Source organism: Ctenopharyngodon idella, chromosome 19, assembly GCF_019924925.1.
Source record: "Ctenopharyngodon idella isolate HZGC_01 chromosome 19, HZGC01, whole genome shotgun sequence".
Lineage (NCBI taxonomy): Eukaryota > Metazoa > Chordata > Actinopteri > Cypriniformes > Xenocyprididae > Ctenopharyngodon > Ctenopharyngodon idella.
Genome location: NC_067238.1, coordinates 19885001 through 19907521, shown reverse-complemented (window position 1 = coordinate 19907521; position 22521 = coordinate 19885001). Strand labels below are relative to the sequence as shown.

General features: G+C 40.7%; 3 protein-coding genes and 1 non-coding gene across 4 annotated transcripts in view; 1 reads left to right on the top strand and 3 right to left on the bottom strand.

Annotated features, from left to right (window-relative positions):
* Nucleotides 1–6405: 6405 nt before the first annotated feature.
* On the bottom strand, nt 6406–9956 carry dnajc8 (DnaJ (Hsp40) homolog, subfamily C, member 8). The gene is made up of 9 exons (XM_051873534.1): nt 9796–9956; nt 9003–9104; nt 8862–8918; nt 8209–8275; nt 7933–8027; nt 7772–7843; nt 7114–7205; nt 6821–6896; nt 6406–6748 (listed from the first exon to the last, which is right to left on the bottom strand). Exons 1-9 carry the CDS (start codon nt 9844–9846, stop codon nt 6626–6628), a joined length of 735 nt encoding a protein of 244 aa, XP_051729494.1. The 5' UTR covers nt 9847–9956; the 3' UTR covers nt 6406–6625.
* Nucleotides 9957–11811: 1855 nt separating this feature from the next.
* On the bottom strand, nt 11812–18913 carry hnrnpr (heterogeneous nuclear ribonucleoprotein R). Its single transcript, XM_051872609.1, is given in 12 exon segments — nt 11812–12842; nt 12844–13111; nt 13833–13954; nt 14767–14916; nt 16008–16213; nt 16296–16431; nt 16632–16808; nt 16892–17005; nt 17083–17190; nt 17267–17385; nt 17611–17768; nt 18694–18913. Coding segments are annotated over 11 exon segments (1896 nt in total). The 5' UTR covers nt 17765–17768; nt 18694–18913; the 3' UTR covers nt 11812–12500.
* Nucleotides 18914–19724: 811 nt separating this feature from the next.
* trnaw-cca (transfer RNA tryptophan (anticodon CCA)) lies at nt 19725–19796 on the top strand. Its single transcript has one exon. It is a non-coding gene; the product is annotated as a tRNA-Trp (tRNA).
* Nucleotides 19797–20261: 465 nt separating this feature from the next.
* The window catches only part of atp5if1a (ATP synthase inhibitory factor subunit 1a), a 2303-nt gene continuing 43 nt past the window's right edge, over nt 20262–22521 (bottom strand). The window contains exons 1-3 of the mRNA XM_051872610.1: nt 22336–22521; nt 20702–20814; nt 20262–20572 (exon numbers count right to left, since the gene is read on the bottom strand). The exon at nt 22336–22521 is cut by the window's right edge and continues 43 nt beyond it. Coding sequence (XP_051728570.1) covers nt 20431–20572; nt 20702–20814; nt 22336–22407 — 327 coding nt within the window. The 5' untranslated portion in view covers nt 22408–22521 and the 3' untranslated portion in view covers nt 20262–20430. The remainder of the gene's footprint in view (nt 20573–20701; nt 20815–22335) is intronic.

Genomic DNA, 22521 nt, shown 5'->3' with positions numbered 1-22521 from the left:
ACCCTTCCTACAATAACTTAATTGTTTTTGCTTTCAGGCTGTTTCGGGGTCGAGACAGAACTGAGACTCGTGTGAGATTTCACATGTTACATCAGCAGAGTGAATGTTTCAGATCTGCTCCGCATCACAAATACAGAAGATTATGTAAAATGTGTTATATAATGTTGGACAAACGCATGATCTCTGTTATTCAGAGAGAGAGGTCAGATTCTAGTGTGAGGATTGTGGGTAGTGTAGTACTTTAACTCAGTTTTGTTTTGGTTTTGAAATAAAGATGAAATCACACTGATTTCTAGCTTCTGCAGATCACTGTATAAAATTGATGTTCTTCCTCATTATTTCTTTCTTGTTTTCAAGCTCAAATATCTGAACATTCTTAAATCAAGATACATTTACTGGAGAAGAAAAATGACTGAAGATATTAAGACTGAAGTGAGTTTGTGCTTAAAACAAGAACAAATATCTGCCAGTGGAGTCAGAAAAATAAACTGAATTCAAAGCAAATAGATTATTTTTCTGACCTGGCGGATGTTTGTTTTTTATGTAAGCACAAACCTTTTTTTCTTTCTTTCAGAAAACATGAGTTAGTATGCCAAATCAATGTCTTGATTTACAGTTTTTTACAATCACTTTGTTACTATTTTTCACTACTCTAGACACAAAACTCACAACCAATGATCAAAATGCACATTTTTCAAAACTCTAACCCTTTTCTTAATTGCTTGGATACAATACACATAAAACTTAGATCCTTTGTTCATTCAACAAAAATCACCTGTTCAATATGACACAACTTAACATCAAAGTACTACTATTTCAAAAGGCAATTCACACATTACATTTCAAATGAGTGTCTATTCATTTCCTTACAATGATCTAACTATCAATTGATACAACTGCTCAAAATGATAAGTAACTGTTGCATTACTCTTAATGCATAGTTGTATGGAAACAGACAAACAATCTTCCATGTTTACTGTAAATCATGAAAGTTTCAAGATAACGAGATTCATTGTCACCAATTAGCGTGGAGCATGAACCAATTAGACTACAATATCCATGGATGTAGCTTAATATTTTATCATAATGCTTCATCAGACACTGTGTCTATGGCCCCAAATACTGTACCACCTTTTCAGACTATTTACAGTATTGACAGCACTGCACTGTATAGATGCAGGCCCTTGTAATTGCTTGTCCAATTCTGCCAACTCGTTACTGATGATTGAGTGCGTATTGTGGAATGAGTATATAGTAAAGAGTCGATTGGGATCCAATTGCAAGAGCATAGTGATACGTAACATGGAGCCAGCAGGTGATCCAGGTCACAGTGGAGGTCAAGCAGTGGTGGGAGGAAGATGAGGAAGACGTGTTGGTCAAAGGAATGGCAGGGGACAGGCACTCCTTCTGAGAGGTGGTCGTGGGCCTCGTTTGAGAGGTGTGGGGGAACGTGGTAGAGGACAAGGCCACGGACCAAGACAGCGGCAGCAACAGCATAGAGCGTCCAATGAAATTCGGGCAGTAGTTGTAGACCATGTCATAAATCATGGCATGACAATGACTGAGGTGGCTACAATGATACAACCAAACCTCAGAAGGTCAACCGTGACCTCAATAATCAGAACTTTCCGCAATGAGAACCGGTAAGTTATCAGCATGCACTAAACATTATGCTACTCTCAATTGTCAAATGACTGCATACCAATGTGTATCACAGAATAGGTGATGTGACCCAGTGTCTTCTTACTCTAATGTTCCCTGTAGAATTGTGACCAGGCCAAATAGTGGAGGCAGAGGCAAAATTCTAACTGACCAACAAGAGCAGGCTGTGGTCGATTTGCTGTGGCCAAATCCACAACACAGAGTTGATGACAATGTAGAAGTACAGTAATCACTCCTGTTTTGTTTCTTACAGTACAAGCAGGTTGAGGAACACTGCATTTGATGTTTTACAGTACTGTCTTTTCTTTACTATTTCATAGCTAATTTTTGCTTTGATTCAAATAAACCATCAATATATTACAAACTTTGTTCAATGATTCCACTGTGTCTGTAGTATTCTCTCTACTACTGCAGTGCTTTTACAGAGATGTATTTACTGTACATGTAGTACCATAATGAAACCTGTATCACCTATTTTGTTCTACAATATTTAATGATTGTACAAACAATGACACAGTGACACTATCGGTTGCTTGTGTGTGGGTGATCTATAGTTATGTTTCAATGGTATTTCACAGTAAATTTGTGTTTTGAACCAATGATTGTGCAAGTGCAAGATTTCTTTGAAGATGTGAATGCACAATGCAATGTTTTGAACATTAGACAGCCTGTGTTACAAGTGATAACCGTTTTGTGTCTAGAGTTTTGAAAAATGACATCAAGGTTCTGAAAATAGTAACAAAGTGATTGTAAAAAAAAAACTGTAAGCATTTTGAGATATTCGTAATAGAAAATGAGTAAGAACATAATTTTATCTTGAAGGTCTCTATGGTGAGAATCTGTCATATTTTGACCGGTTTGATCTTCAGCTGAAATCCTCTCAGAACTGTCAGAACAGAAGAGTGAGCGTTTCATTGTAAGGTGAGCGTGTTTTCATTAATCACTGTTGTGTTGTTGGTGGGAAAATATGATCCATGAAAGTTCAGCAATAACGTTTTTAAATGAAATGATGAAAATCAATTTTAAGCACAGCAGTAGCACCGATGACACCGTTTCTAGAGAACGTCCTGATCTACAACCGGCGACTGTTTCTGAGTGTGTGTTTGTGAAAGCAGGTCAGACGCTGCAGGTTCTTTCCTCAGATGACTCTACACACACAGTTGTCAGTGTTTTCTACAGTAAGTCATGTGTCAGTAGTGAGGTATGGAATAATAAGTCTTTAGGAATCAGAGGTCATGTGACCCTGAAGGAGTCTGATTTGGCTGTGAATCTCTGAGCTTTACCTTTACTTTACTCTGCAAAAATACACCAAATGAACAAAAGCATGTGAACTCCCAGACTGTTTTCAGACTTTTTCAGAATTTTCACTCACAAAAACCAATCATATTTTCATTAATACTTTTTGAGGAGCTCTTACTCTCAAAACCGACCGACATTTAATTTTCTTAATTGTCCTGATCGCTCAAACATGTTTGAGTCCCTGCAGCACTGATAAACGTGCCAGACAACACTGTAAATACTGTAAATCTAATGTAAATCTGCAGGATCACTCGTGTCATCAGAAGTGTTCAGTGTCGCTCCTGCAGAATCTCCTTCCATCAGAGATAAACCGCTGAAGCCGGAGAGAGACTCTTCACTCCTGAACGGCTCGTTCAATAGATGATTCACTGAGTCTGATGGAGAAGATCTAGACTGACCCATCTGAACCTCTGAGATGAATGTGACTATTGTCCCATCAGATTGTGTGTGTTTAGTGATAAAATTGTCTCCAGAAGTGACCTAAATCTGACAAACGCTCCCTCTGGGAATGTCCTCATCTGAAAGATGATTCATAAAGTCAAAGATGTTTCCTCGTCTGCAGTCAGTTTTTACATGAATTCAGTTTTATCCAAAGCCTCTTACAGTTCATACGAGGTTCATGTCTCTGTCAGTCAGCTGACAAAGATATATTCTAAGAATGTTTTTCTAATGTTGTCATTAAGTTATGAAAACGTTATTTCTGAATGTTCTCTAAATGTTCAAAGAATCCAGTTTTTAAACGTTAAGGGAATGTTCCATTTTATCATTCTTTAAACATTATGGGAATGTTACTTTTGAATGTTCTCTGAACGTTCTGAAACTAGTAGTAACATTTAAAAAACGTTCACAAGCTTTTGTTTACTGGTTCTGTTCATAAGCGTCAGTAAACACACGGTCACATGAGCTTCAGTGTTTCGTCTGTGGGACGAGACGTTCTCTGGACCAGATGAAGCTGTTATCAATGTTCTGCTCTGTTTAGGAGGATTTACATCTATTTAAATGTTGTCATTCATGGGTTTGATCACCATGGTAACGATCTGATCAGGCATTGTTTATCTTTATAAAGCACAAAATGATAAATGTATTGAATGTTTCACGAGAAACACGCATGAGGGAGAACGAGTGCTTCTTCTTCAGATGCTTCATGTTTATGTTGTTTATCATTTTTTTCAATGAATTTCTCAAGAGTCTTCATTTGAACTCATGGATAAATAGTCATGTTTTCAGTCGACGATAACATCGCTGTTCAGGACTGCAAACTCCAGCCGGTTCCTTCACACTGAGGCACAAAGTCATTTCCAGACCCTCCTGCTCTCTGCTGCTCTCTGCTGGAAGAGCCGCTGAACTGCACGTGATCGACTGCGACCAGCAGTCTTCTTCTCTCTACTATCGGACTTATTGTAAATATGAGTTTCCTAGTCGGAAATTTCTAGTCTGAGTTTCCTAGTTGGAGTTTCTATGTCAGAGTTTCCTAGTCGGAAATTGGACATGAGCGCCCTCTCAAGTCGTATTTACTACTGGGAAACAGATCATTTCTGTGTTCTCCATAATTCCTAGTCTTTCCAACAACAAAGCACTTGAACATGACAAGCTCGTAATCGCGACTTCAGAAGTGGGAAGCAGAAAATTTCCGATAGAAGACAGCAAGAATAGCAGTCGTTCTGCCCCCCATCGTTTAAAGTTCAGCCCAACTCAGATATCATAATTATCTCTGAGCTTCCCAGTAGTAAATACAACTCGAGATTCCCAACTAGGAAATTCTGACTAGGAGTTTCCAACTAGGAAACTCGTATTTATGATAATTTCAATAGCTCTTGAAGGCAGCAGCATAATGTAGTTTATATTTTAAACTTGCCATTGTGTTCTTTAAATATTGTTGGTTCCTGAGACCAATTGCTTTTAAAGTTCCTCATTTGTGTCACTTCGGATAAAAGCGTCTCCTGAATGAATAAATGTGAATATACAGGGCACGTCTTAATTTGTTTTTGTTGTTTTTTTTTAAAAAAAAAACATTTTTTAAACTCACCACTTATTGGTTGACAAACCTGTCTCAAACTCAAACCAGTGTTCACACCGGTTCATAAATCAATGTTTGAAAGCGTCACAATATTTATTCTAATCAGGATCAACCTACCAATGACATTAATATTTATTCTCTGCACATTAAACTGACATGAGAAAGTTATACTGTTTTAATATAAGGCATTATGATTAATGCTATTGGAATTATCGTAAATACGAGTTTCCTAGTTGGAAATTTCTAGTCAGAATTGGACATGAACACCCTCTCAAGTTGTATTTACTACTGGGAAACGCAAAGATAATTTTGACAGCCGAGTTTCTGAGTTGGGCGTGACAAACTAAACATGGAGAGGAGAATGATCGCTGTCATTAAACTGGTGTAACTTTACATACATAAATTTACAATATTTACAAGACTTGCGTTCATGCTGTGAAGGCAGCATAATTTAGTTTCTTTTTAAAGAAACAATATATGTGTAAGTTTGTGTCGACGGCTGTAGTAAAAGACATGCACACACATAAAGATACGAGTCAGACGTGGATTTGATCTTTAAGTTACTCTTCTCACTGAGACTGAGATAACTGATCAGTTCTCTCTCAATCAAAGACTGTAGAGGCTCAACACTGTGTTAATCAGCAGAGCAACAATCGCTTCTTTGTCTTTCGTTTGTGATTTTGTATTGCAGCAAACTTAATTTGTCCCAGACTGAAACTCATCAATTATTGAGTTTCATTTTAGCGCCACCTGCAGGACGAACAGCGTCACATTATGTGAACGAGTCCAGCTGTTTGATGAAGATTACACTGCCTTCACGTGCTGTCGGAACTACACTTTTGTTTATAAAAACATACAATATTCATATATGTAAATATGCACTACTTCAATAAGACAAGTCGATGAAGCTGTTGTTGAAAAACTAATAAAGACAACAGTCACAGCAGCAATCGTTCTCCCCTCCATGTTTAATGTTTATGGCATTTCCAACTCGGAAACTCGGGTATCAGAATTATCCTAAGAAACTCCGACTAGGAATTTCCAACTAGAAATTTCCGACTAGGAAATTTTAAACTAGGAATTTCCTTCATCTTTAACCAGAAACCCAGCAGTAAATATGACTTTAGAGGGTGTTCATTTCCAATATCCGACTCTAACTCATATTTACAATAATTCTGAGAGCAGAAACATCAGATTCTAACTTTTTTTCCCAGATATTGGTTCATACTGATTAAAATGACCTGCACAAAATCATTTTGGTTCAAATATAACTGAAACTGTCTGATGTGCTGTCCATCACCATACAATTTTTTAGGGTATAGGGTCACCATAACCCTAGAGTTATAGATAATTATATAGTTATATATATCCCCCCCCCCTTCCGCTCACAAACAAACAAACAGCTGAATAATATAAAACTCATACAGTTGGACAAAAACAATGATTTAATTGTTTACAATATAAAAACTACAACTAAACATCTACAAACAAATGTTTATTTGCAGAAGAAAAACACCATGTCAGGAATAAAACAAGAAGAAAAACTGTCAATGTTTGTTTGTCTCTATACACTACATGAAGACCGACGCAAACAATCACAATTCCTCATGGATATGTACAGAACGAGCGTCACGTGACGTCCGTCTTTCACTCGCGCTGCTCCATCTTCACTTTGGGCGGCTTCAGGAACGTCCGGTTCTTCTTCTCTTTCTTAGTCTTGCCTTTGGCCTGAAAGTTCCTCCAGCTGTCCACGCGGCCGTCGCGCGTCTCCTGAGGAGAGAAAACACACGATGAAACACGGAGCTTCACGCACACGTCTGACGAATCACTGAGCTGCCGAACCTCAAAGTTCTTCTGCCACTCTCGCTCTCTCTTGGCTCGTTCCTGCGTCTCGATCTCTTCTTCTCTTTGTCTCTTCCTGCAATCAAATATGTATGCAGTAATATTATTGATTTAACGGCACTGACACTATCAGACGAGAACAAAACTGATCCGTCTTCTGTAGAGCCGCTGTACAGCTCAAATTCAGCCTCTCTTGGTCTCATATTTGATTAAGTTTGGATTGTGTGTGTGTGTGTGTGTTTGTGAGTGATTGTCTGAGTGTGTGTATTTGAGCGAGAGTGTGTGTATTTTACCGTTCGTGCATGTCTTTTGCTTCCCGCTCTTTTCTCTTGATCTCCAGCTCGGCGAAGAGTTTCATGGTCTGTTTATAAACCGCCTGCCTGAACTACAGACACACAAACTCAATGTTAACAGCTCAATACTGCACAGCAAACATGAAAGCTGTAAAAAACACATCTGGTTATATTTCACACAGAGTTTGATTCAATAAAATAAAGCCTGTTTTGCATCATGACGCTGTTGAAGTTGAGATGAAACAAGCAGATCTTTTCTTCTGGATTGTGACATTCATCTGAGTGTAACAGATTATAGAAAGAATGTAGGGTGGGGCTTTGTTCTGTGTTCTGGCTGTTGATTGGCTGTTGAGATGTGGGCATGGCTCTCAACAGTGTATGCAGATGAGTGTGAGCTGCAGGGACGGAGCTTAAACCTCACTCACTGATTGGATAATCCTGCATACGTCACCAAAGAGAAGACAGGCGCTTCACTGCAAGATCTGATTGAACATTACAGTAATCTGAATTTGAGTGTAAATGTGTTCAACTGTCATAAAAATAGAGCGCACTGAAATATGACGATTCCTTCATCAGAACAGCTTTAAAATCAGATCATCAAATCCTGACATTTTATCAACTAAAACAAGCAGAAGAAAGCATTCAGGCGTGTCCGTACCGCTTCCGGGTCGTCCTCCTCCACATCGATGGGCTTCCCGTCCTTCTTCAGCTGCTTCTTCTTCTGGCTCATCTGACACATGAAACACACACGTGAACACTGAGGCGTGACGTCACTGTGAAGCTGCGACTGAGAGCATCACGTGATCACGTGCGTCTCACCATGTGCTCCACGTACTCCTTCCCCGCGTGGATCACGTCCAACGCTTTCTTCTTCTGCTCCGGTTCCAGCAGCATCTTATAGGCCTTATCAACCGCTGAACACACACACACACACACACACACACGCACGTGCACCCACACACACACGCACACGAGCACACACGCGCGCGCACACACACACACACACACACACACACACACACACACACACTCTCGACATTAAACACACAGGAGACTCCAGTCATCATCAGAAACATCATGTCTGCTGTGGTTTACCTTCAAACGCCTGCTGGGCTCGATCCACATCATCCTGGTTCTTGTCTGGATGGACGAGGATGGACAGCTGAGGACAGACGGACAGTGAGACTCTGAGGACACACACACACTGAGCGTTCTTAACTCGATGACGAGCCGACAGTGTGTGTGTGTGTGTGTGTGTGTGTGTTAACGTTAACCTTCATCACAGTAAAGTCATAAACAGCATAAACCGACGGACACAGCTGGATTTCTCCCGCATGTAAACACATTAACCTGCGTTCTGTGGCTTACTGAAGACACACGTGACAGGAAAGCGTCTGTCCACGGTAGAGCCAGCGTTGGGCGGTAGGAAATATATCAGCGACTCCGACTCTTTCTGGTCCAAGAAATGATGAAAATGTGCTCTGATCTTGTGAAGACGCAGCGGTTCAGTCTAAACACTGACTCCTGAACATCACGACTGGACTCAAACACACCAGTGACTGGGTTTTGATGTCACAATAACCCGAATTTTTAATAAAGTCTTGTAAACACGGTTTATTTATTGGTTTGAATTTAACCGAGATGACGGGTTAACTCAGTAAGCTGATGTTTGATCAGTGTATCGGTGTGTGTGTGTGTGTGTGTGTGTGTGTGTGTGTGTGTGAACACTCGACGAGCAGAAGGTCTACCTGTCGAAAGCGTTTCTTCAGCTCCTCGTCTGTGGCCTCGGGGTCGATCTGAAGCACCTGCACAGATAAAACACACATTAATCCCATGATGCTCCTCTGCGATTCAGCGACTGGACACGATGAGCGTCAGATGGGACTCGCCTCAAACGGGTTGAGATTGAAGTATGAAGCTCCGGGTCGCAGTAACCTGTCGATCTGCTGTTTGGAGGTCAAAACCGAGTCTCTTTTCTCGATCTGCTTCACCTGCCGAACGAGACGCAATCACATGACACCACATCACATGACATGACATCATTGTTTCTTTGAAAGAAGTCTCTTCTGCTTATCAAGGCTGCATTTATTTGATCAGAAATACAGTAAAAAATAGTGAAATATTATTATAATTTAAAACAGCTGTTTTCTATGTGAATATATAGTAAAGTGTAATTTATTCCTGAATTTTCAGCATCATTACTCCAGTCTTCAGTGTCACATGATCCTTCAGAAATCATTCTAATACGCTGATTTGCTGCTCAAGAAACATTTTGTTTCAGTTGTGCTTTTGCACTGTGGAATTATTTTATGACTGTCATTACAGTAATGTAAAAACACGCATTCATTACTGTGATTATTTGAGGTAAAAGTGATTAACTGCCAGGAAAATAATATCACAACGCATAAACAACCTTTATTAAACACACAATCACTAAACATAAAAGCAGAAGGTTATGATTGAGATTTGAATTATTACAGAAGGAAGATTGTAACGTTCATTAGGGCTCATATTTATCATTAATCAGCGGATGTTGTGAATGATAGTGTTGTCTAGATAGGCAGCTCACTGGTTTGACACACAGCCCGTGTGTGTGTGACTCGCCGCCTCTCATCTGTATATATTTACTCGGTTTTGTTCCTGAATGTGTGTATAATGTGTGTATTGCTCTTTCAGTCTCACCTCTGTATAAAAGGTCTGAAACGCATCTTCACCGCTACCGCCCGCCGCCATCTTGCTGCTGTGACGCCAGCGGATATCACGTCACTTCACAAAATAAAAGTCCTCGGCTTGCATGGCAAATACTGAACATATATTAAATTCTCACTCATTCAGTACTAGAACACAGGTCATATTTGAAGATTTGTGCAAGCATAATCCAATTGCGTTCTTTTCCAAACAGAAATGAAAAAGGAAAACAATTAGAATCAGTTTTAACTGGTTACCAGTCAAACACACAGTGGTTTTTCTGTCACTCACACACACACACACACACACCTGTTCCGAATAAAATGAAGCTAAAACAGTAGTGCATTTGCATTAGGGGTCAATAAAACTTAAATATTTTAAAACTAGAATGAGTAAACACGAAATCTGTGTAGTCTGTATTTGATCCACATTCACACTGAGTGAATGAAGCCCAGAAATAAGAATAATTTGAGTCAATTTTTGAGAGAGAATTGAAGATTATTGGACAGGAAAATTCAACATTTGAATCACTGCTAGTGTATGGCAAGCCAGTTCGGTCGATATATATACATAACGACAGCTACATTTTCTTAAAATGATAATTCTTGATATTAGGAATTACTTTTCCACTAGTACAAACACAAATCCTTGATATCAACAATGGCTCACAGAAATACAGTTCTTGATATCAATAATTACATTTCTACTAGTAAAAACTATTATTTTTGATAACTGTAACTGCATTTTTCACTAGTATAGACTGGCAATGCTATGTAAAAGTTTTGCAAGTCGATTCGACTTTTAATAATGTTAATAACTAGTTAAAATGCTAATTCTTAATATCAGAAATGGAATTTCTTCTAGCAAAAATCTCTGTGTTCAGATGTGAATGTGCCTAAACTCAAACACTCATTCACACACTCACACTAACACAGTCTAGTCAGTTGTGCACAAACACGGATCATGACTGAAGACTCTCTCATATGAATTGACCATATGCACTGAACGATCTTAAGAACTTCCACAATAATATAAGCCAGCTGGAAAACTTCTGGTGAAATGTCACTCGTTGGTGTGTCGGTATCTTCAATGTCCTGAGGTAGCTTTAACAGCATCAATGGTGTAATATTTAGTTTATAATCAGAATATAGTCACTTAAATTAGTCAGGCCTAGCATTAATATAGTTATTCAAATGTAAGACAACATAAAAAAGACGTGTTTCATTGTTCCTCCTCAGCAAAATTCAATTCGACCATCAGTTTTCAAAGATTAATTGTGCACTTTAGTTAGATTCATTGAATAAAATGTGCTGAAATCATTGATCTTGCACTGACCGACAGCCTCTGTGATTATAAAGAGCGCGGTGTTCACTTTCTGTGCAAGAAAAGTTATTGTTTTTCACGAGATTTTGTGAGTACTTCATACTTTACCTTGACAAAATGTATTTTTAAACCTTGTGATTTTATGTTTAATAATTATTCAAAAGTGAAACTGAGTGAAAAACTATTACAGGAAATGGCTAATATGAGCCAATAAATGCTCCTCTTGCCGCCATCTGATGGTTATAATTAATGTCTTTTTTTTATTTTTTAAATTAAAGTGTTTTCTATCAAATGTTGGATTTCCTACATCTTAAAATGTTCAGTTTTACAAATGGGGAGGATGAACAAATGTTTGTAGTCATCACATTAAAAATAACATTTGAAGTGCTGGAAAAATGTCTAATTACAGATACTGTGTTTCTTATTCAGACGTTCCCATTAGCTTCGTCTTTATTGTGATCAGTTGGTTTATTGGCAAATTAGGCAAGTGTGATAACTGCATAAAAATATTAGTACAACATTAAAAAGTCAACCATTGATGGTTTTGTGTCGAGGTACAGCGAGTTCAGAATGACAGCTAACAGTTCAAGCTGGCTTAACGAAAACCAGGAAGTAACTGTGCACATGATCAATTGAAGCATTCGGCCACTCATCATAACACAGAACGCAAAGTTCCCGGAACCAGTGGAAGTTGCTCGATTGAGTTTTATTGAAACTGAACAAACAAAAAATAAAAGTTATAAATACAAACATCAGACCAGCCGGCCGTAGCTCTTAAGGTAAGCCAGACCAAAACCCTCACCAGCAAATCCCAAATGGAAAAAAACATCTGAAGTTATAATATCAGTATATCAGTTTTTAAAAAACACAATTCAACTACTTCTAGAAATGCTAAACAGACACTTAAACAGCAAATCCTGCTACAAAACTCTTTTTTTCCTTCTCGTGGATTCTTTTCTCCACTTCTGCAAAAAAACAAAGGAAAAGAAAACAAAACGCTGAAACAAAGCTCTAGTCAACAGCCATTATTTACAAGCGAGTCCCTAAGCCACTAGTACTGAGAGAAAGAGAAAGAGACGAGGAGAACGGAGGACTGTGGGAAGGACAACACATCTTTCTGGAAGGCCATTTCATGATTTGAACGTCCTCTCACACGGAAGTATCAGTGTCTTCTTTTAAAATGTTCATCGTGGACTTTAAAACAAGGAGGATGTAGGGATAAAAGTGGTCTGTTCCAGAGCCGTGCGGCTCTTCAGGGCCACGGACAGAATCTACAGGGCTATTGGAGGATAGAAAAGTCAAACAAACACTGCTGGCCAATCACGATCTTGTTTCTCAGGAAGAGGGCGGGTGGGTGTCAGGTGGTGCAGGAGCTTCTACTTCCACTGCTGGCCGTAGGAATCCTGGGAGAACTCGAGCGTGTCGTTGCTGTAACCGTAGCTGGAGGCGTAGTCGGAGCCCTGCTGCAGGGGCTGCTGGGCGATGGGCTGCGAGCCCCAGTTTTGCTGGTTGGCGGTCTGGCGGCGTTTGGAGTCCGGCTGGTTGAACACGTCGGCCTTCCTCTTCCCTCCCACGTTGCCGCCACGGTTCCCTCGAGCGCCTCTGGTGCCACGGCCCCTGGGAGGCTGGAAGGGCCCGCCCCGCCCTCCGCGGCCGCCCCGCCCCGCCCCCATGGGAGCCCCTCCCCTCGGAGGATACCCGCCCCTGCCAGCGGGTGGGCGGCGCCGCGCGGGCTCTGGGAGGAGGCGGAGCTCCGCGGCTGCCACGACTGCCCCGCCCCCTCATGGTGTAGCCGTCGTCGTAGCCGTAATAGGGGTCGTCGTAGCCGCCCCGGTAGTCGTGGTAATCGTAACCATAGTAGTCGTCGTAGTACTCCTCGTAACCGTAGTAATCGGGCGGATAAGCATAACCGCCTCGGCCGCCACGCCCGCGGCCACGCCCCGGAGGAGGCATGCGAGGAGGAGGGTAATAGTAGTAGTCGTCATACCTGCACAGGAGGAAACAGAGACACAGCAGGGCGTTTGTACCTATTCAACCATATTCTCAAGACATTCTACCCATAAACACGACTAAACCTCCTTTTAGGGACGTCCTCATTTGTAAAAACAGTATAAAAATAAGTTTGGGCAACACTTTACTAATGCATTAGCTAACTTGAGCAATAAGTAGTGTATTTTTTACAACTTTTATCAATAAAAGCTAATAAAAATACAATTATTCATTGTTCATGTTAGTTCACAATGCACTAATGTTAATGTATTCATAAATGCTGAAAATAACATTAACAAAGAATATTAAATGCTTTGTAAGTGTCATTCATTGTTAGTTCCTGTCAACTAATATAGTTAACTAACAATTTAAGCTAACTGTTCTGTTAGGGTGTGTCACATTAGCTCACTTTCTGTGAAATTTTGTGGGCAAAAAAAGGTCCATTATTTAATATAATAGCGTATGAATCACTGCTGACACAGACGGCACTTTCAAAGCCAGCAGGTTTCTGCTGTTCAGCACGGTGAATTCATGCGACCAGCCGAACCACGTGAAATCTGTGTGGGCAAAATCTTTTGTCCTCACATAAAATTCCCAATAGCATGGATTCCTAATAAAAATGAGTGGATTTTGCCTGCAAAAAATCTGGCCGCACCTTGTAGTATGTACAACCAGCTGTATGAACAACAGTAGCCTGTGTGTGCGCGCGCGAGTCTCACCCTGTGTTTCTGCTGGTCTGTCTCGCAGCTTGTCGCTCTTTCCTTTTCTTATCTGGAGGCTTCGCCAACACGATCTCGATCTCCTCGCCGCCCAGTTCTTTACCGTTCATCTCCTGCATCGCCTGCAAACAAACACATGACCAAAAGCAGCTCAGCAACCCCTCATGGGAAGCACGAGGGCTAAATAATACAGTTTGCTAAATGAAGTCCAGGTTTTTTTTTTAATGTAATTGTCAGTCAGAAACAGTGTCAGTCAGACCAGCTGATGAATATTTGATTATTGTTTATCACGACCTGATGATGTTGCACAAACACTGATAACATTACGTCTCATAACACACAAGTTTAATTTAATAAGTTGTCGAGTTAGATTTATTGTAGCTGTTTAACAACGATAATTGTTTGATATTTGAAGGTTTATTAAAAGCAAAATAAAAGCACATTCTATAAAAATTAACCTCAAGCAAAAATAATCTCTTTTCTCAACTTGTACAGAAAAGATAGAAATGATAAATTACAGCATTCAGAGAGTTAACCACAGCTCAACTCTGTGCCAATGTCATCAACGAAATCAAACAATATTTTACATTTACTGTTTTTTTTGACAAATCTTAAATTTATGAGAAATAAATTCAATAAAAAAAATGAATCTCCCTTGTTTATAATTTAGAATTAAGAATTTTAACTAAATCTATAACCCTGTTACTCATTTCGGCATAATTTTATTTATTTATTTTTGTTTACTTAATAGCCATTTGCAGAAATAATGAAATCAATACTTGAAACTGTATTCATTCATGTTCCATGTTTTGGTAACAGATCTGCATGTACAATGTATGATTAAAGCTGATTTAATATTTATTATGACGTTCAACACATTTCCACTACTGTGATGAATGAAAACACTGGTTCAGGCCCAGTTCAGGTGCCGTACCTTGACGGCAGCGTCTCGCTCCTCAAAGTGAACGAAAGCGTAGTCTTTGAGCTTCTTGACGCGCTCCAGTTTGCCAAACTGGGAGAAGGTCTTCTCCAGCAGCTCCTCTGTGACCGGCGTGGCCAGCTTACGCACAAACAGCACCTTGACCTGATGGGACAGACGATCATTAGACGAGGCGCTTCGGTCTCCTGCATTCAGACGCTCATGTGATATACAAACACTTTAAAATAAAGTCCTATTAGTGAACATGAGTTAATGAAAACACAACTGTTCATTCCATGATTCAGGCGTTCTGCAGGACTCTGTGTGAGTGAACACTACATACTAGAGATTATGATTCTCAAATTTAATCGATTCTCATTCTGATGAACTGATATTGATTGTTAAATCCCAAGAGCGATCTTTTAGTACTGTTTTCAGTTGATGCATGAACAAAACTTCACTAAACATTATTTGCAACTCCTGCCATCTAATAATCACAATAATCTTTGTGATACTTTTGATATGAAACAATCTCAGCTTTCAAATTCTCAGTTTCATCACTAAATTCAGTCAATAAATTTGTTTTTGTGTCTTTAATGCATGGTGACAGATCATGAACCGTTCATCTCTTGCTCTTTACTACTAGTTACAGCAGCAAATAAACATGAACGAACATCACAAGATACAGAACAACTTCCTGAAATGAATCATGTCTCATGTGATCGATCAATCAGTGTTTCAACCGCAGAAAGACATCAGTAAAACAGCTGGAGAACAATCATGTCACGTAACGTTACGTTTACCTCAGGAAAGACATTCAGTGAACATAAACTCGATTGTTAGAAAAATATTTTTATACATATATGCACTATATTACATTTTCATTATAATTCTATATTTTCTTCAGTATTTCATGTTCGAATAAATCCGTCATGAAAACAAGTTTATGACAGCCACCGTTTAAATATTACAATTCAAAAATTTATTAAAAGAAATAATTACATCGTTAAATTATTATAACATTATTATTATTATTATTATATTAAAAACAGCCTTTTGTGCAATTTAAATGCTTGTGTACAAAACTAATTTTAACCTGCAATAGTAATGAGACTGACAGGGTTCCTGTAGAGTTACTTTACTTCAGAGGGACACGTACTGACCCCGATACACGTCTAAATGAATCGAGATTGGAATTGAACCGTAAGCTTGTGAATCGAAGTCGAACTGTATCATGAGTGTGTGGAGCGGCTCACCTTGGCCATGACCTCGGGGTCGGGTTCGGCGACAGGGTCGGCCCACTCCACGGTCACAGGGTTCCCCCAAACCTTCACCTTCCCGCTCATGAGCCTGCGGCGGGCCTGAGCCGCCGATTTATGATCCTCATACTCCAGAAAACAGAAGCCGCGGTTCTTCTTCTTATCGTCCGGCTGTGTGTAGAGAATCACTTCCTGCAGACCCTCTGAAACACACACACACACACACACACACATCAGCCTCGGCCACAGGACACTCGTCCACACGACAGCGCTTCAGGACCCCACCTGTGACTTTGCCGAAGTCCTCCAGGATACTCTCCCGGGTCTTGTTCTTGGGGATGGACCCGACGAACAGCCGGTTATTGGCCACAGAGATGCAGACGCCCAGATATTTGCCCGAGCGGATCTCATAGTTATCACACTGAGGGGAAACAGAGACACATTTAACACATTTATAACCATTGTCTTTTTAGAGCTGCTTTACAGCAAAATTTGTCTCATATTTCCATCATTTATTCTGTTATTTCCTGTTTATTACAGTGAAGCGGCTCTGAATCAGTCTGTACTGTCTAAAAGTTTCTTGACTCGATCACATGATCACACAGAGTAAAACACGCGCACCAGTTTGACAGCTTCCTGCGCCGCTTCTTTGCTGCAGAAGGTGATGAAAGCGTAGCCACGGTTCTGCCCGGTGAGCGGATCCATCATTAACCTCAGATCCCAGATCGGACCGGCCTTCTCAAACAGAGGAACCAGCTCGTCCTCGTACAGGTCTCGCGGGATCTTACCCACAAACACCTGCGGTAACACACAAACATGTCACCTGAAGCGCTCAGCACAGACAGAAACACAACTGCACGTGTTTGACAATGAAGCGAGACCTCGGTGCCGATGCCCGGCTGCGGGCCGGAGAACACTTCCTCTGGAGGCGGGCCGCCGTACTTCCTCTGTCCTGTAGTGACGTCCAGAGTGTATCCCGTCCTCTCCAGAAGAGCCTGAGAGTCAGAGAGAAGCGCCGCTCAGATCAGATCAGAAACACTGACTGTATCTGTGATGAAGAACAGCTCCTGACCTTTATCTTGGTCTCGTCGGGGCCTTTCGTCGACTCCTGCACTTTATTGCCCTGCTTCTCCCTCTGTCGGTACGTCTTCATCACGCCACACAGGAAGGCGCTCTTGTTCTGTGAACGATCGGAGGGCAGGTTGAGCACATGACAGCGGTCTGAATGAGAACAGCAGAAGGACGGTCTGCTTCACCTGCACGTGTGAGAGGTCCGACTCCTTGAACTGCTGCAGCACCGACAGCGCCCCCTCCTCATTGAACTCCCGCAGCGCGTCCAGCGCCCGCTCGTCCAGATCCGCGTACGCCACCAGACCTGAACACACACACAGCACTTGTTCACACACACACCTTCCTTCAGGGTCTCAGAGCAGTGATCATCTGCAGGATCAGGATGTGACATCAACACAGTCCACTAACTAGGGCTGCATGATTTAAAATACAGCGTATCAAAAATGTACCGTTATATTTACTAAATCAGCCTGTGATTTGATAATCGCACTAAACCGATTTGGGTTCTATCAGCTCCAGACGGACTGACCGGTCTGAAAGATGTTGTCCAGGCTCTCGGCGACCTTCTGCGGCAGTCCGGCGTCCAGCAGCGTCTGGTAGTTCTCCGAGTGTGTGACCGACACGTCCATGGGCTCTTCTTCTTCTTTGGCCAGACCAGAGCTGCCATTGACCTCAGCAGCCATTACTCTGAGAGAGAGAGAGAGAGAGAGAGAGAGAGAGAGAGAGAGAGAGAGAGAGAGAAAATCAGTCAATAATGTTTTCACAGTCAATGAGAATGAACTCTATTAAACTAAACTTCTGTAGAAGTTCATGAAGGAGCAACAGGAGGCGACAGAAGAGCCACATTAAATGCATGTACAGTTTGTAAAGATCTTTTAAGTTTTAGTTATTAAATATACAATCCTTCACATTCAGCACCGGATCACTGGGTTTATCTGACAGAACAGCCGTAAAGCTTGTGATGGTTGATTTTATACATATCAGTATTAATGGTCCTCACACATAATTACATGAACATCTGATCATCTCCATGTTAAAAAACATTTATGATTTATACTGTAATTACAACTAACCGCACACACGCGCGCACACACACACGCGCACACACACACACACACACACACGCGCACACACACACGCGCACACACACACACACACACACAGAGCATATATCAATATTGAACGAATGAAACCCAGATTGAACATTGGCATATTTAATATGTGAATCCACTTGACTGAAACAGACAGAAACACACGACACACGTGCTCACGTTTATAAAACACACTGATAAAGCGCGCGCGCACGCACACACAGACACACACACACTGATCCGCCCCCCTCGCGCATGAGGCTAGCAGCACGCGATGCTAACGAGCATGTATGTGTGCACATCTGAGCTCGTAACGGGCCGTTATTGATCTCTAGCTCATATGTGACACCCGTTACCCGTCACACCTCCCGCAGCTCACACAATAAACCCGTTAAACCGCCAGACCGGACAGACGGAGATTCCCGCGCCGCGCGCGGCCTACAGCAGCAGCAGCGGCGCGAGACAGACACAATTCAAACCGGACAAACCCGCCAAAAAACACAGCAGCCGAGCGCACTCACCGCGATTATGTTGACCGGACGGCACGAGAGAGCTGTTGAGCGCGGTCAGTCCTCGTTCATGAACGGCAGAACTCACCGAAACACGATAAAACCTCTTCAGATGAACCCACGAGACAGAGCGAGACGGTCCCGTCGCTCAAACAACAGCGCCACTTCCTCGCGCGGCGGACCGGGTGCGTCACGACGCACGGGACGCGGGAGCGAGGACGTACGTGGGAGGGGCAGGGAATCCGCGTGCACAACCGCATCTGACAAACTACAAGATCTGCATACGGCATAATTAGATATAAAAAGTCCGAAAATAAAATATATGATGTGCTCAGTCAAGCGACTCTAGACAAGAAAAGAAAAAAATAATTAAATTGGATAAACGAGTGGGCGAATGTAGAGAAAAGACCCTTCAGTCAAGTTTTCTCTGGTAATTTAATATTCGTATCTCCAATAAGATTCAATAACAATAACATAAGAACAAAGCAGAATAAACCCATGGATTTGCGTACATAAATAAGAGAATTAAAGTTAAATCACATCTTTAGATAAAGCATTACAGTCTGGTACTTTTAGGCTATTATTTTATGTATAAATCTGAGGGATGCAATTAGTTGATTTCAAGAAGAAATATTGGAAGCACATTGGTGATTTAAACCATTTTTATTTATGAATGGAAAATTTAGCGTACAATAATGAAGTTGGCAACATATTCAAGAGATAAATGAAGTTTTCACAATAAAAAAAAATTATTTCTTTGCGAACAAAGGAGTGGTTGACTGAAAATGAACGGACTTTGAATTGACTGGTTATGTTACAATCAAAAAATAAGTGGACTGGAATAAAAGAGCACAACATGAGCATGTCTCATCGATTTTATTTAGAAACGGAGGAATTAACAGGATCGATTTAATGAAGGATTTTAAAGTGGATTTGTTTGTCAAGAACGCGCATGCGTCAGCTGTGTGTGGGTCCCGATGACGTGTTTGTTTTGTTTTGGTTCTGCTGTCGTCATATGGGCTCGAGCCGAAGCGAACCGCTGTGACCTCGTGGCGCAACGGTAGCGCGTCTGACTCCAGATCAGAAGGTTGCGTGTTCAAATCACGTCGGGGTCAAAATATTATGCTATTCAGGACGAAACATTAATGAGTATAAACAAAATCCCTGCGACTATCAGGAGGATTCACGACGGAAAACAACCGATCTGCGTTTCTCTTGTGAAGACATTAAATGATTCAATTAGGATCTCATAATTCCTAGTTTTCTAGTCCAGCTTTGTGTCAGTGTACACTATGAACATTCTTGGCTCTGTGACGAACTGCTTATTTTCCTGTTGTAATTTGCATACATGTAAACAATCAATACTGTTATTGCTGAAAATCACTTATTGAATTCAGTGAGTTGTTAGAAAGACTCAGTATTGCTTTATCAGTGAAGAACTGTCCTTTAATCAATATTAGAAATGTTATTTCAGTTAAGAAAGAGTTAAACACCTTCTATAATCAAAATATTTCACCCCAAAGAGAAACTTCCTCATGTTGTTGGACTGATCCTGTACCTTAAAAATATCACACCGGCAGTTCAGATAAACTCAGAACAGTTTATTTTTCATATGCAAATCATTTCATACTTGTTCTATTATTGCAAACATTTATTCATAAAGCACTGGATTGTGGCGGGTTACAGGCAGACAGAGAGACTCTCTCAGGCACAGGGAGTGACGTATGATGATGATGACGATGACGAGCTTCAGTCGTCGTGTTTGAGTTTTCGGATCTTGCCCTTGTGTCTGTCGATCTCTCTCTGCAGACGCTCGATCTCCTTCTTATGATGGTCGATTTCTTCTTCATGGTGTTTCTTTAGAGCTGCCAGCTGCTCCTTCTCCTTCTGCCTGTGAAACCATCATTATTACTAGTACAGACACATTCAGGCCTGGTTACTTTACTCCGCTATTTTATTTGTTCATGTTAAGCGATCACTTTGGCATTACGTGCCCACAGATAATATGATTCAAACTCACTTGAAGTAGCGCTCCTCCTCCGCCGCCTGCTTCTTACCGAACGCTCCTCCGGCCTCCCTCACCGACCCGCCGGCTCCTCCGCCTTTACCGGCTCCTGAGCCCATCTCACCCAGCTACAGACAGAGAGACGACAGACAGGGTCAAACAGAGATTCATAAACACATTCTATAGTCACAGTGATATTTCAAAACTGCAATGAATGATTATTTTGATAGTCGATTAATCGATTATTTATTCAATTAATCCGATGAAAAAATAAATACTAATTGTCAAACATTAGAAGTCAATTAAAACAAATATATAAAGAAATTATCTATGTAGGCAAAAAGGGGTTAAAATGTAAGCTGATTGTTTACCATTAGAAAATATAAGTTAAAAATCACTAAATTAAAAATGATAGTAAAGAAACACAAAAGCACAGACCTTTACTGTTACTGCGCTCATAAAAAATGATTTGAGTTCTATGTGGAATTTAACTTTACATTTAATCTCTAACAAGATATATTTTAGAAAAGTCTGTGTGATGCGCATGCGCACGCCAGCGTTCATTCGTGAAGTTTAACGTAAACTTTCTTCATGACAAATCGGATCTCCTCAAACTGTCAGTTCATGATTATCTAGTTTAGATTAGTATATACGAATGATATTAATTTGAAATACACAGAGCTTACTATATATTGCACACAAAAACACATTAGTCCATAATAAAACCAATTGAACGTAATTTCTTACACTTGATCAACTATTAATAAATAGCCTAATAATTTGCATATTAAGTGAATAACTGAACATCATTAATTTGTTTTATTTAGAACTTAAATATTTGGACATTTAGCATTGTCCACATTAACACATTTACATCAAAGATGATTGTGAATACATGTAGGGTAAGTGCAAACGCGTGTAAGCTATCAGGCTAATCACTTATCTGTATGCTATGCTAGTACGTAAGCTAAATATAATGTAGTTGAAACAGTATTTACCATAACATGATTTTGTAGGAATTGTAATCAGGCACTAAAGAGAGTACCTATTAAAAGCAATTTGAACCAATGGGATCGCTGGGGGTCCTAAAGGAGACCCAATTTGTTACTACCCCGTCAGAACGAGCCTTTATGCAAAATGGAAACACTCACGTGACTTTCTAGCATTTTATAATTGTAAAATATCAGTAATGTATGGAAGCTTTTTTCACCAACAGAATAAAAATAGAAGAGGTAATTGCGACCTCATAATTCTGAATGTTTTCTTCACAATTTCGAGTTTATGCCTCACCATTCTGACTTTTTGCGACGGATGTTTTCCGCGCGCAAATGCGATTAATCGATAATCAAATGCATCGACAATTATAGCTATTGTCGAGTTTATCGATTAGATGCTGCAGCCCTAAAATATTCACCTCAAAAAGAAAATGGCCAATTATTCATGACCCATGTTGTTGCTTTCTAGGAACACAGAAGGTAAATAACGACTGAAGCTGTATCAATATTTCACGAGCGCGTCACAGGAACAACTGTTTGTGCTTAAGATGAAATCAGACATTCATTCACATTCAGAGGAATCACGTCATTCATGTCAAACACGGAGCGTGTCCGTCTGTTCACTTCTGAACTCATATAAAGCGCCTTCAGTACCTGGTCAGATCCCATCCGCAGCGGCGAGGTGAAATACCCCCTCAAACTGCCCCTCAGCAGCAGTCGAGCCATGACTGAAACTCACTGCTGATCGAACCGCAAGACAACCGAACAGAATTTGTCCTTGTGCAGATCGGAACACGGAAACAAATGACCAAAGAACTAACTGGACAAAGCAAGCGTCAA